Source organism: Podarcis tiliguerta, assembly GCF_965153285.1.
Source record: "Podarcis tiliguerta genome assembly, chromosome: 7".
NCBI classification, from domain to species: domain Eukaryota; kingdom Metazoa; phylum Chordata; class Lepidosauria; order Squamata; family Lacertidae; genus Podarcis; species Podarcis tiliguerta.
The window spans coordinates 40,660,275-40,675,445 of record NC_139540.1 but is presented as its reverse complement, the minus strand read 5'-3'; the positions used below and the strand labels follow the sequence as shown (position 1 = coordinate 40,675,445).

The following is a 15,171-nucleotide window of genomic DNA, read 5'->3' as shown; positions in this document are numbered from 1 at the left end:
GTTTAAAACAACAGTCAACAGAATGAATTTTGCACCTCTTCAATGTAATAGTTTGAGGCTGTAACTTTCACACTTTTTACCCAATTTGGACCTCAGAAGATGTCTGGAGGAGATCCAGAATGTATTGAAATAATTTGAGGGAGCATCGTGGAAAAGATAAAGTATAACGGTATAAAATGTGTACAACATGCATGGAATGTGCCTTGTTTTTCAGATTTTGCATAAGTAAATGCTAAAGCTTAGTCTAGCAACTGTATATATATATTTTCCATTTAGCCTACTATTGTAAATTACAAAGACAATGAATTATTGGGCTGTAATTGCTGGGCAAAACAACACTTACCCCCTTCTTTTCTACTAGAATCAATGCTTAACAGTACTGCTTGCTGCTGTGTGTAAAGCAGCATGAGACACAACTCTGCCTGTTTTCATGAGAAAATATTCATCAGCATTAAGAAAAATTTGAATATTTGAATGTTTTCAGTGATGATAAATTATCCATGAAAACACTATCCTGCAAATGTATATAGCTGTTTACATTTTAGCTTATCTTTTAGTAAACATTCTCTAAAAGAAAATCTGTTTTAGTTTCTCAGTTTCAAAAACACAACATACTTTCAAAATCACTGTTATCAGATATATCTTAGTATAAGCAGTGAACACAGAATGTGTCGTGGAAAATGAATTTGGAAAAGGTTCCTTCACTGTAGCTAAGGGCTATTTCAACACAGCAGTCAAGAGAATTACTGTTTTCTCCTTTGGTCTTCTCCCTTGCAGAAATTTCTGAGTTACAAATGGCAAACGGCACCATCCTACAGATTCCAGACATTCCAACCACTAGAATGGGCACTATCTAGTATAAATAATTCTATAATTCTCAGGAAATAAGTTGAACTAAATAGTTTGGCTAATAACATTGTGACAGAGAGGGTAAATACTCAACCATTTTTACCTTCCCAATATAATGACTGTTTAGCCTTCAGTTCAGAGGATAACCAGCTATCTTCAACATTTTTAATATCTGACTCCCTGTAAATATAAGTAAATATTTTAAGGCTGGAACACCCTTGTAACATCTACATGTTACTTCAAATCCATCTTCAGTATCCACATCTTTCATGAAACTATTGCCTTAATCAAGGGACCTATAACCCTCAAGATGTTGCTATGAGACTTCAACTCCCACCAATATGAGAATGTTCCCCATTCTCATACTGAGAGCCAGTGTGGTGGCTAAGAGTGGTAGACTCGTAATCTGGTGAACCGGGTTCGCGTCTCCGCTCCTCCACATGCAGCTGCTGGGTGACCTTGGGATAGTCACACTTCTTTGAAGTCTCTCAGCCCCACTCACCTCACAGAGTGTTCGTTGTGGGGGAGGAAGGGAAAGGAGAATGTTAGCCGCTTTGAGACTCCTTCGGGTAGTGATAAAGTGGAATATCAAATCCAAACTCTTCTTCTTCTTCCTGGCTTATCCCCTTAACACCTCAGCTCTTGTGGGAAGTGAAATATCAAGATGGCAGGGTGGGAAGTCACTTTTAAATTTGTATTAAATTTGAATGGAGGTGGTGGTAAATACGTTTTTTAAAAATTGAAAAACATTAATTGGTCAAAATATGAGTGGGGATCCCTATGTGTGCACAAGCAGGCTTCCCTCATTAAAGTGAATGGCACTATTTAGTGGGAAGAAACTCCAGTGAAAACCCTAATTATTACAAATTGTATATGGATGTTATTGTATATATTTTAAAATTTTATATACGGATGTTTTATAATGGCCTATATTTGTAATGCCAAATAAAGGTTTGGCGAAGTAAGTAAGCAAGCATTAAAGTGAATGGGGAAGCCCTTATTCATGCTAGAACTCCATGTGTGTATTAGTAAAATAAAAACAATTAGAATGGTGCCTTTTACAAACATTAAATCAAAACTCAGAAGATCCTTACCATGGAATTTTCTCCAGCTTGTACAAGTGATCATACTGCAAATACAAAGAAGATGCTTCATTAACATATTTTATGTTGTAGAATTTGCACTGAGTATGTGTATGGAGATAAGCTGAATTTGTTTTTAAATGATTTCACGTACCACAGACTTTAAAAAAAAAAAAATCACACAAATATGACAGTAACGCTATATTTTATGTATTGCTTTCCTAAACACGTCAAGCCTTGTAACAGCAGCTCTCATAACGGCTGTCTATGAATCAGTTAACAAGGTTAAAATCTTATTTTTTCTATTACTACTTGGCTTACAAAGTAAGTGTAATCTGCCAAACATTTGAGTTGTGGATGTAGTGTGTGACAGTTGGACCAAAGGGTTGGATCAAATGATCTACCTCTGGGCTATTTGTGATTTCACGTTTAAAGAATATATATATATATAGTGTGAAAATACAATGACTGGTCACACATCCTGTTCTGATATATTGAAATCTGTGTTTCCCAACCAAACTGAAAGTTTTTAATTTTGTAGTCAAATAGCAGTGGAGGGAGCAACCCAAAATGTCCATCATAAGGCAATCAAAATAAGAAAATTCTATACCGTATTATTATTTATTAAATTTGCTTACTGTTCTCCATCCAAAGAATTCAGGGTGGTTCACAGCATCAAAATACAAAATACATATTGTTATGAATGAGGGCGTGGTTGCTCGAGAGCAAACAGGCAAGACTCCCCGTTGGTCTTTTCAAGGCTTTATTATTTGTCCAAAACGTTCACAATACAGACTGACTCAATTCCATGTCTGCTCAGTCGCTAACAGAATCTGGGAGTGGGCGGTCCATAAACTTTCCCCAGCAGAGCAGTTTTTTGACACCCATCCTACGCCTCTCCTCTCTGCGCATGAGCCTACTGCACAAAGAGGGCGTGGGGCAAAAGGGGACCTGCCTCCCCCCCGCTTTGCTCAGGTTCAGTGTTGCTCCCTGTAACCCAACTGCCCTTCCACCTCCGGCCTCTGAGCTGATGGCAGTTCCCTGACACATATTAAAAACAAAGCAAAGCAATAACCCCTCCTCCCAGAAACACATTTAAAAGCACATAGAACGTTAATCAGACAAAGGCCTAGTTCAAGAGGAATGTTTTTGCCAGGCGCCTAAAGATGTAAAATGAAGGCACCAGGCGAGCTGCCCTGGGAAGAGCAACCCACAAATGGAGCCTTCGGTATTATTGCTCTTGTTGTTTATTATTGTTTTTGTAGTATTACTTGTGCCCCTATTTTTGATGTCAAATAAAAATGAGCTCTAGTAAAATTTCTGTGAAGGCTGGGAAATAAATAAAGTACCTGTTGAAAGGATTCTTCCACTTTTACTTCTAGATCTTGAATGTGATGGATAGCTTTGTGAACACATGAAGCTGGAGCATTTACAGCAGCACAGCTACGTTGCTTGCAGGGCAAGCCCCCCCAAATGTTTTCCTTCATCCCTAAAAGTATTCCAAAAAAATGGGGGGGGGGAATGCAAGTAATAAATATTTTTACAAGTTTTACAAGTTACAAAGAATGTGTGATCAACTACATTTTATAAGTAGATGTCACACGGAATCTTGTATTTCAAGCTCCCAACACCTTTTCTTTCTTAAACCAGGAACAATAGGCACCAATTTGGAGCAGGATGGTGGTGGGAAGAGGAGATGTTAGCTATTTGCTTTCATGCCAGTTCTCTAACAACTCAGGGCTGCTCTCCCTCTTTTTCTAATTACTGTGAGCCACTTTGAGAGGCCATAACTGTCTGAAAAGCAGGATAAAAATGTAGTGAGTAAATCATTATTGCACATTCAGGCACGTAAGAGTAGCCTTATCTGTCAAGCTGGAAGAGGTTAGGATGCTGACTGAGGGCCTCCACGGTATTGCCTCCACTGGTGGCCAATGTAAACCAGACAATAGAGCATTGCAGGTACTTGGATGCTATGCCAGGCCATCTGCCAGCAATACACTCACTATGGGCCTCTTGCTGTGCCAGCCTGGAGCTGGTGTAGCAAAATATTGTATTTTCACTGCTCCTCCACCTTTTACTTTGTCCAGTGTGAGCTACAGGTCTTCAAAGGTGGTGGTGGCTTCACCACTCCATTCAGTCTTGCTGCTCCTGGCCAAGATTCAGGATTGCAGCCCATTGTCATAAAAAGTAAATAAATAAATAAATAAATAAAAAATATTACAGGCTTGCCATGCAGCCCTATGCAGTTCAGTGGGACTTTGGTGGGATCTACAGTGCTTCTCAAATGCCTTGGTACTCAAACAACTTCGAACCCAAACGCTGCAAACCTGAAGTAAGTGTTCTGGTTTGCGAACTTTTTTCAGAAGCCGAACATGCTCCGTTCTGAGTGTTAAACTTCCAATTTGAGTGCCACACTTCCGTTTTGAGTATTATGCTGCTGATTGAAGTTTTTCACTTCAGTTTTGAGTGCCACACTTTCGTTTTGAGTACCACACTTCCGTTTTGAGTGTTACGTTGAGTTCTGTCTGTCTTTGCTAATTTTGCATTTTTGTTTTCGAGGCTTATTTGTTTTGTTTTTCTGACTGTGTGGAACCCAGTTCAGCTACTGATTGATTGATTGATTGTGTGACTGCAGTACATTGTTTACTGTTTCATTTTATGGACTAATGGTCTCGTTAGATAGCAAAATTCATGTTAAATTGCTGTTTTAGGGGTTGTTTTTAAAAGTCTGGAACGGATTAATCCACTTTGCATTACTTTCTATGGGAAAGTGCCCCTTGGTTTTGGAATGCTTTGGTTTTGACACTGACTTCCAGAATGGATTAAGTTTGAGAACCAAGGTACCACTGTACACACATATAAAAACCGTTCTGAAAAGCGCTTTTAAAAATACATTGAATTTTCCATAAGGTTCACCATCGCCATCAAGTGTCACATTGTATATAACACTTACAACACACTTAAAATGTTTTATTTGCAGTTATATAGCTGAGTCCTTACTCTCAGGTAAGAATATACAGTCTACAGCTTTTGCTGTTAGGTATATATTTCGCCCTCTATGGCTAACAGCAACTTGCAGGGAGGATCAAGACTAGGGCTATGACATAGAGAACAAGTGTCTGACTACCTTGATCCAATATATTGATCCTAATCCAAATTAGGCCCCACAATATGAATGAATGAGAACGATTGAATCAGAATAGAACAGATGTGGACTGTTTTCATGTAATAATTACTCTGACTCTTAGTTTCCAGTTCCAATCAAATTTCACATACATGTAATAGCCCAGACTTCACACTAATCCCTCCCTAGATTGTGCTAGGGAACCATGTACACTGATCCAGGTTATTTGTCTTAAAGACTGAGGAAATCATAGAAATCTTAAATCATAGAGTTGGAAGGGGCCATGATGATCATCTAGTTCAACCACCTGCAATGCAGGAATCTTTTGCCCAATGTGGGGCTCAAAGCCATGACCCTGAGATTAAGAGTCTCATGCTCTACTGACTGAGCTATCCCTCAGGTAAAAATCCAACATCAAGGCAAGCCAAGCTGGAAGTAATAATCCCAAGAGAACAGTATTAAGGGACAACAGCAAAAGTGGGGATAGATACTCTGGAGAGAGGGAGGATACAACCAAAATACTACATATACAGATACACACAGAAATTCAAAAGTATCGGGGAGGGGACAGTTTAAATCTGTTCAAAACTTTAAAGAAATGTAAATTGCACAAAGTTCCAAGAAGCGGGACGGAAATACCTTCTGGTTTTTGGTGGTGATCCTTGGAAGAAAGTAATGACATTTCAGTCATTGTTGCCCACAGATCTTGGCAGCCTAGTTTTTTTTTAAACAAACAAACAAACAAACAAACAAACAAACACAAATAGATAAATATACCATTATAATGTACTGTATTCAAAATATGAACATGCAGCATTGTTAGTATAATTCATATTTTCCATTTTTAAAAGCCATTGGATTGTCAAAATCTGCTTATTAATTATTCCAAGCACCAAAAAAGAGATATGATAAGTGAGAGACAAATGAGTACACAACTGAGACTTTACTTTCATTTTCCTCTGTTGCAACTCTTGGTGCAAAGCAGCTTGTCTTAAGAAAATGACAATAGCTGCATATACACAAAAGTGAAAGAGGAAGTAAAGCTTGTATTCTGCACCCTTCCTCCTATCAGCAAGAGTGGTTGATCCCAAAGAAAAATAAGCTCAAAACTGGTTCTCATATTGGACAATTTCTTAGGAGCTGAGTAGTAGGCTACAGAGTTGCAAACAACCCTTGATATAAATCAGAAGCAAAGTTGTAAAAGCAGTACTAGGACTTGTTTGTTTAAATTATGAACTCAACGTATAATGTTGATCCCACCCCTTCACAGCTGGGAAAATAATTGTAACATAAATTATTCTTTCCACTTTAAAACAACAACTTTGCATTGCCCTTTTTATTAAATCTGGCATTTGGGGATAGTAGCTTAAGAAACAATGGGATGTGTTTCTTATTTAGGATAAGTGGAGGGAAATACATTGTTTTAACCACAGGATACATTTTGCATTCAGGAAATGACACTCAGGAAAGAGGTGAGAATAAAATACAGAGCACTACTACAGGTGCATAGTCTCATCAGGTATGCTATGCAAGTGCTTCTACATTCTATTTCACACTTCATTAAATAAAATTAAATAGTCAGCAACACACATATACAACATTCTAAATTACTTAGTTTCTTCAAACTTCCCTAAGATATGGATTTAAAAACATTAAATATAGAACAAAAATTTCAATAGAAAACTGAGAATTTAGCACTAAAACAATTCTGCATTAACAGGAAGGCATAATTTCACACGATTGCTTTTAAAATCAAGTTACAATGGCTGTGTGAAATGGAATGCTAAACCATAGTTTAGCATTGTGAAAATGAGATTAGGTGAACCTCATGATCAGAAGTGCCCCATCAGAAGATCTTGGGGTTCAAAGTAGAAAAAAGGGAATCAGGACCCAAGTTGTTTAGGGCTTTGTGAATTCACAAAAGAAGTTTGAACATGACCTAGTAGCAAATCCACAACCAGTACAGCACTCTCAGCAAAGGAGTAATATTCAGTCAGTAAGTAACTTCTCCTGCAAGCAGTCTAGCTGCTATATTCTTCACTTGTTGCAGATTCCGGACCAAATTAAAGAGATGCCCCACACAAACTGAGTTTTGGTAATCAAGGTTTACCAATATATCATAGCTGTCAACTTACAGACTTGAAAATAAGGGACCAGCAGCCAAAATAAGGGACCTGCAGCCTCACCTGTTCCAGGCACTCCAGTCTTCCTGTCCTCCTGCAGTCTGGTCAAACTCATGCTGGTAGCTTCAAGAACACTGCCCAACCAACTTTGTAACCAGAGGTTCAACTGAATAGAATCTGAATCACATGCACCACAAGGCCTATGCAGCCTTAACTTAAGATGGCTCCCCGGTCTGGCTTTGCACTGCAAAGTTTGCAGCAGCACGTGCAACAAAATGGCGTCCAGCATTCAAAAACCTCCTCAGCTTGCATTAACTAGCCACACACAAGGCATGCAAGCTCCACCCCCCAGTTGTTCTTAGACTTCTTATTGGGTGAGCAACACAGCCAAGCAACACACTTGGAGCCTCCCTCCTCCCTGGCTGGCAGGGAGGGAGGGAGAGGAGCTGCTTCCTTTGAAATTTAAGGGACATCATTTAAGGGACATCTATCAATAAGGGACAGCAGCGGGACATGGCGCTGGAATAAGGGACTGCCCCTTCAAATAAGGGACACTTGACAGCTATGCAATATATGGACCACTGTGATCAGGCTATCCTAGTCAAGGAATGGTTGCAGCTGGCAAACTAGCCAAAGCTGATATGTAGAAGGCACTTCTACTCACAGAGGTCACTTGGGCCTCTAGTGTCAAAGATGGATCAAGGAGTACAAGTTGGAAATCTGGTCCTTCAGAGGGAGCTCCATCCCATCCAGAATAGGCAATTGGCCTATATCCTGGACATGGGAACCAACCAACCACAAAGCCTATGTTTTTCCAAGATTCAAGCTCAGTTTATTCACCCTCATCCAGTCCACCTTTGCATCCAGACATCAATCCAGTGCTTGCCCAGTCTCTCCCAACTTAGATATAGTCTGGAGGTGTAACTTTTTTTACCGTATATTGAAATGTTTTCAGCTTTACCAAATGCTTTGCTTCGGCTTTGAATAAATTACTGCAGGTCAGGCTGTGGTTGCATGTTTGAACAGTTATCTTTTCTATATTTTTAATTGAGTGGCACAAATTAAAAGAAAAATTAGATACAATTATCTTTTTTGGCATTTGAGTATTTAAATATTTTGTGCATATTTCAGCATTTGATCATTAATTTTCTTTTAAATTCGCTGCCAATAATTGCTCACTGTTTTAAAGGATCACAGTGATGTGTGATTTGTACAAACATATGGAGCAATTATACTTAAACTAAGTTTCAATTTTCAGTTACTAAGGCAACCAGTGCATCCAGGAAAAAAAGTCTAGCTAAGGCAAGCCAGTATCTGCATCAATATGCCTTTTGTTCAAAAAGAATGTTAATACTGGTCCACTTCACAAAAATGTTAGGATTAAGAAAACATAGAAAATTGTCATATCTGCAGGTGGTAAAATGGTTATGTTGGAACTGGAATGAAGTTATTTTTTGTATCTACTCTGAAATTTAGATGGATGCATATATGTGAAAATGCTTAATTGAAGTAAGCCATCTAAACAAGTCATTCTGAAATAACAAAGCTTAATATATACGGGTTAGCTAAAAATTCTCATTTACCAGTCATCAACAGACGGTGGGTTTGACTCATCCTACTCACTATGAATGCCTCCCTTGTTCTGTTATAATGGTACAGGAGCGCACATGAGAGGTGTCGGAACCGAGTTCTGGGGAGTTTCAGATGAAAAAAGCCCTGTAAGGTCATTTTAAAAATGAACATAGTAGACCTTTCTTTCAATAAGTTAAACTGTTTTAACTATTCTACACATAAAAAAGGTAAAGGACCCCTGAAAGTTAAGTCCAGTCACGAGCGACTCTGGGGTTGCGGCGCTCATCTCGCTTTACTGGCTGAGGGAGCCGACGTTTGTCTGCAGTTTTTCCGGGTCATGTGGCCAGCATGACTAAGCCGCTTCTGGCAAAACCAGAGCAGCGTGCCAAAATGCCATTTACCTTCCCCCCGGAGCAGTACCTATTTATCTACTTGCACTTTGACGTGCTTTCGAACTGGTAGGTTAGCAGGAGCTGGGATCGAGCAATGCGAGATCACCCCGTCACGGGGATTTGAACTGCCGACCTTCCGATCAGCAAGCCCTAGGCTCTGTGGTTTATTATTCTACACACATATATAGAAACAAACAGCAAAGTAATCTGACTATGGATCCTTATACAGCCAAAATGTAATGTTGTATATAAATTTTGTTGATTTGTTTAGATATATGTGAAAAATACTGTAAGAACATTTTCAGACTGCTCAATTTAGTGATATTATTTCCCCTCCCACTGGTTAATAATAATAATAATAATTTATTATTTATAACCCGCCCATCTGGCTGGGTTTCCCCAGTTACTCTGGGCAGCTTCCAACAAAATATTAAATTACAGTGGTCTGTTAAGCATTAAAAGCTTCCCTAAATATATATATCTATATATTGGTTGAATTTAAATATTCATAGTAAAATGTGACATTGTTCAAATATGAACCATCAGGAAATCAGCCTTCAAACTCACTTTTATACTCTGGTCAGAGAAAGAAGTGTTATTTGGTTAAATACCATTAAACCTAGTTCCAGCTACACAAAAAAATTGAATGCTAAATGTTCAGATGCTATAGAAAAGCAGCCTCCCTTCAGACCCACTAGTATCCTTTTGAACAGTGTTTACCTGTTAAATTTCTTTTTGAATCTTAATTATTTCTTTATACAAAAGCATCTTCCAATGAGGCAAAATGTGAGCTTATCTCATGGCTCCAGTTTGGTGCTTAACTATAATGAAATAACAAACACCTCATTCAACTTCATAGATTTTTAGCTCCAAAGAAACACGTAAATAATCTAGTCAGATCTATAATACATATACTGTATGATAGAATTTTCTCTTGATTTTCATCACACTCTAACATTTATCTATAAAGCTGTTTACCTTTAGGGAGGGAAACAAAACATGTAATATAGGACTACACTTGATCACTAAAAGAGAAGCCTGTTTGTTTGCCACCACACTGGACAAAAGAACTGCGCACAATGTGTTGGCATTGTAGAAATGTATGTGAGGTGGATACTGAAAAAAGCACAAAGAACCACAAAGCCATGGAACAATACAGAATTATAAAGTACAAAAACACCGTGCACCTGTTCTCTAATTTAAGGAATAGTGAGCATTACTCTGTAAGAATATAATTGAGCTTCTCAACAAAAAAATACCACTGGTATACACAATAACTTCCCATTCTGAAAACATATAATATTACCACAACACTTTGCCACAGAACATGAGGGGGGAAAGAGAAACAGAGAAAAAGATGCCAAGTTAGCAAAGGGGGTAAACATTTATCAGTAGAGGCTTACCTTACCTTTTCTTCAGAAACTCATTGAGGCTTTTAATATGGAATGCATCAGACATGAACCTACACAGACCTTTAGATCTTCATTTGAGTCTCTTATCCAAGTTCCCCCTCTGAGGAAGGCTTGGAGGATGGTGACAAGGGAGAAGACCTTTTCTGTTGTGGCTCCCCATCTGTAGAATGAGCTCCCCAGCAAGGACTGCTGGGCGCCTTTGTTGACATCTACTAGGCACCAGGTAAAGATTTGTCTTTTTCCCCAGGCTTTTGATAAGACTAGGATGATCTTGTATACATCATTGCATACTGCTGAAACTTCCTGTGGCTGTTATGGAGGTTGCTGTTTTTTGTTTTGTTTTTTATATAACACATCTATTTGTTTTTCACAGTATTGCAGGTCACTTGGAGAAATTCAGGTAACAAGTGACCAACCATTCTTAATAATGATAATGTAAATAGGGTGTTTCTGTTGTAAATGAGTACACTGAAACTCTTCCTAGTGCTCCGGCCAGATGCTAAATTCTTGCAGCCAAATATTCAGCATGTTTAGATGGAAATAATTGGATTAACTGAGGGTGGCTTTCTGGTAAAGTCACTTATGATTGCAGTCTGTAGATTTATTGTTTCAGAATGGAAATACATACTGTACTGTTTTTACGAACCTACAATTCCTGAGTATTCCTGTAGTCATCTGCTTTCTCCTGCAAATTCACAATCCACATTTTATTTATTTTTTATCACCTGCTGTCTTACTTCTATTTATTGTTCTGCTGATTTATTATTTATTTATGGCTTGTTTTAATGGACTTAACTGTTGTTTTAAACTATTGTTTTTGTGTGTTTTATGATTTTGTACACCAGTGTGGGAGGGCATTATCCTAAAAGGCAGGCTATACATTTTTAAATAAATTAATAAGTAAATAATAAACGGCTGGGAAGGAATTTGCAGGGGGAAATCAGATATTGCTTATACACCTTCCTCTTTCACCTGCTGATTCAGCCCAACAATTGTCACCCTCATACCTGAAGTAGTGCTATGAGGCAAACATTAGGTTGGCATCCCCATGTTTGCTTTGTAATATGTAATTCTGTCTCCAGTGACACAGCTACTTGCTTCAGCTGTGACTATTCAAATTATAACTTTGACAGCTGAATCACTCAGGTCAGGTACTCTAAGAAACTTCATCAATATTACCATTTGCTCCAGGACAACTGCAGCAGATGGATGACAGATATATCTCCTGCCCCTACTTCAGTGCTCCCCAAATGACCCAAGGCAGGTTGCCCAAGTCAGGCTGATTGCCTCCATCCAGCCACCAGGCCCTGTCAGTTCACATGGAATTCTGCCATCCATCAAGGTTACAAAAAATGATGATAGTCAGAATATAAAATCCTATCAAGCCCCTCTACCAGATGAGTGCAAGGAATTCAGTCTGGGCACCTCAGCTGTTAGAGACAGCTGTGTACAAACACTCTAAACTAGCATGTGGAGAAAAAGGAAGGTTTAATGCACTAGAAATTCTGCAAAGAGGCTGGAATTCAGACAAAGTAGCAAGATCCCCATGCCTACTGACAAAACTAGGGAGTCCAACAGAAATCTGCAAAAATGATTTCTTATTAGACAGCAGCCAGGCAGACACATCCACAAAGGGCTGACTCACAGGATATCACAATGCCTTCATTCCCACATAACATAAACGAACAAACTTGTGGGCTCCCAGAGAGGAGATTGCAGCTTTCTTCCCCCCAGTTATTTTGCAGTTGCACTGTGCTAAGCTAAGCCATGTTTTGGCTTAGTCTGCTGTCTGAACCTGAGTTTGTGCTTTAATTGTCTCAGGCAAACCTTGAGCTGTAAAGCATAGGAGAAATCTTCCAGTGTTGATACTGTATTGGGTGAGTATTGTAATCCGAGAAATGCCTGTTGTAAAATTTTTAGTTGTGAGTACCTGATGCGTCTAAACAGATGTGGTTGTATAGCATGGCTTGACTGTAGATGATGCATTTTGTGGTCTGTTCTAGGTGAAAGCTTGAAACATGTATGTGCAGCAGTCAGTTTCCTATATAAGGATTTGCTGTATTACCGGTAAATGGGGTTTATATTATTATTATTGTTGTTGTTGTTGTTATGCCATTGCACAGTAGTTTCCAGAAAGTGCTCCTCTTGCATGAACTAGTCTACGCTCAGGTTGAAGATGGGATGAAAGTTGCTGAAGTCTTGGTGGAGCTTCACATGTGCCTCCTGTTCATGAATCAAGATGACAAAGATTCTCAATGTATCTCAAGTAGAGGACAAGCTTTTGGGGACAGAAACTGAACAAGAGTTATTACTCTAACATGGCCATGAAGATGCTTGCATACTGCTAAGCAATGGCCATGCATATAACTGTCATGCCACTGTGCTAAGTGGTAGGTAAGTATGTTGAAGGCTCCATTAAGGATATTCCTGATAGTTTGCAGACCATCTTTGTTTTTGTAAAAAGTGCCTCAATGTTTATGGGAGCTAGGAATGGTATTTTCTGGGGAATTGCCAATAGATTCTAGTTTCCTCAGGAAATCTGGGATGTTCTGTGTGCAACTTGGAGTGCTGGTGGCGAATAGAGTCTATATAACTAGAAACCCCTACCGTAATGGCACCGATGCCTTATACTATGGGGTACCCAAGGTTGCCTGATCTGTCTATTTTGGGAAGCAAACAGAAGATGCTAGTGGTTCCTGAGATGTGTTTCTATAGATTTGGTCCTACTCGCCTGTAGGAAATTCCTTCATCAGCTTTTGAGGTTCCTTCTGGTATTCCTCAGTGGGATCTGAGGATAAGAGCCTGTAAAATGTGGGGATGGAGGGTGTAGTGGCTAGGAGATGAAGTTATAAATCAGAAAGCCTCCCATTTTAATTTATCAGATTTGTCCTGGAATGGGTAGATCTGGTTTTAATGGGGGTGGGGGGTGGGGATACAGACTAGCATTTGGATGCTACCAATGCTATGTGCTCATTGCATTCATGAAGAGCCCTGTTCCGACAATAAACCCCTGCCTGGAAGCATCCTAACTTTCTTTTACCATTGTTGTAAGGAGTGCATGTAGATGATACTGGCAAAGCACTTCAAAGACTTGGAAATACTATACAATACAGTTTTTCTTCTTGTTATTGTGTGGCAAGGGTGCATAGAAGAATCCTACCCCAGCCTTTCAGACTCATTCTTCAACTGAATCATTGAATAATAGAATTGCAGAGTTGGAACTGGGTCAATGCAGAAATATTTTGCCCAACATGTGACTTGAACCCACAACCCTGAGATTACAAGTCTCAGGAGCTACCGACTGAGCTATTCCAGGCCGACAAAGTCTGCAAACTGGAAATACTTTTGCCAGGCCCCTAACACATTTGGGGAATATCCCCTCCTAGGGGAAACACCTGTAAAGATCAAGTGGCATTGTGGCCCTTAAGTTACGAAAGGGCGGGAGGAGGAAGGAACTGACTGTACAGAGAGCTAAACTCTGTCCAAACTACCCTGACCCTCTCCAAGGAGCTCATCTTTGTGCCTCAAATGACACTTCTGAGAGCCAAGCCCACTGTGCACAGGTCAAGCACCTTCAGGGGGTCATGCTGCCAAAAAGGTGCATTGTACCTTTCCATGGGCACAGCCAGGATTACTTTGGGGGGGGGGGGAGCCAAAATTCTTGATTTGGGGGGGGAGATCTACCTGCCCCCCCAAGGGACGCTGGTGGCGCTGTGGGTTAAACCACAGCGCCCAGGACTTGTTGATCAGAAGTTTGGCGGTTCGAATCCCCGCGACGGGGTGAGCTCCTGTTGCTCGGTCCCTGCTTCTGCCCACCTAGCAGTTCAAAAGCACGTCAAAGTGCAAATAGATAAATCGGTACCACTCCGGCGGGAAGGTAAACGCCGTTTCTGTGCGCTGCTTTGGTTTGCCAGAAGTGGCTTAGTCATGCTGGCCACATGACCCAGAAGCTGTACGCCGGCTCCCTCCTCCAGTAAAGCAAGATGAGCGCCGCAAGCCCAGAGTCGTCCGCGACTGGACCTACCGGTCAGGGGTCCCTTTACCTGCCCCCCTATCCTCCTTTGGCTACACCATGTATACCTTTTTGGGGCTAGCCAGGGTTTCCCAGGGTCTCCAGCTGTTGTTGGACTACAATTCCCACCATCCCTGATCACTGGTCCTGTTAGCTAGGGAAGATGGGAGTTGTAGTCCAGCAACAGCTGGAGACTCAGGTTTGGGAAACCCTGGCCCGCTACATTCCCGCCGCAGCCGACAGGTGCGGATCCAGGCAGCAACACCATCCCGTCTTCGCAGCGGCGCAACTTCAAAGCTCTGCTGCCCCCTCCCTTCCGCGGAGAGGGCGGGGCTCCTCGCCTTCCCCCCCATCTGTGGAAGGAAGCGCGAAGCCCTTCGCCTCGTCCGGCGGCTCGTCCTGCTGAGCCCGCGCGGAGACTCACCGGCCCCGATCCCGCCTCGCGCTCCACGCGGCCTTCCCCTCCTCCCCCGGCGGCGACGAGCGGCGCGTCCTTCGGCAGGAGTTCGTTATTCTCGTCGTCTCCAGGGCGACGGCTGCGTCGAAGAAGCGTGGGCTGCACTGCAACACACACACACACACACACACACAGAGAGAGAGAGAGA

At 40.8% G+C, this 15,171-nt stretch overlaps 1 protein-coding gene across 10 annotated transcripts in view; it reads right to left on the bottom strand.

The window, feature by feature from the left end:
* CCDC178 (coiled-coil domain containing 178) overlaps positions 1-15,171 on the bottom strand; it is a 125,269-nt gene extending 110,098 nt beyond the window's left edge. The window contains exons 1-7 of one of the 10 annotated variants that reach the window (XM_083451616.1): positions 14,991-15,170; positions 13,286-13,356; positions 9,863-9,963; positions 5,695-5,769; positions 3,281-3,420; positions 1,944-1,978; positions 953-1,029 (exon numbers count right to left, since the gene is read on the bottom strand). In XM_083451616.1, coding sequence (XP_083307742.1) covers positions 953-1,029; positions 1,944-1,978; positions 3,281-3,420; positions 5,695-5,746 — 304 coding nt within the window. In that variant the 5' untranslated portion in view covers positions 5,747-5,769; positions 9,863-9,963; positions 13,286-13,356; positions 14,991-15,170. Of the gene's footprint in view, positions 1-952; positions 1,030-1,943; positions 1,979-3,280; positions 3,421-5,694; positions 5,770-7,241; positions 7,309-9,862; positions 9,964-10,545; positions 13,264-13,285; positions 13,357-14,990 lie in introns of those variants that run through there. The other 9 variants (XM_083451613.1, XM_083451614.1, XM_083451615.1 and 6 more) reach the window with 9 other exon arrangements.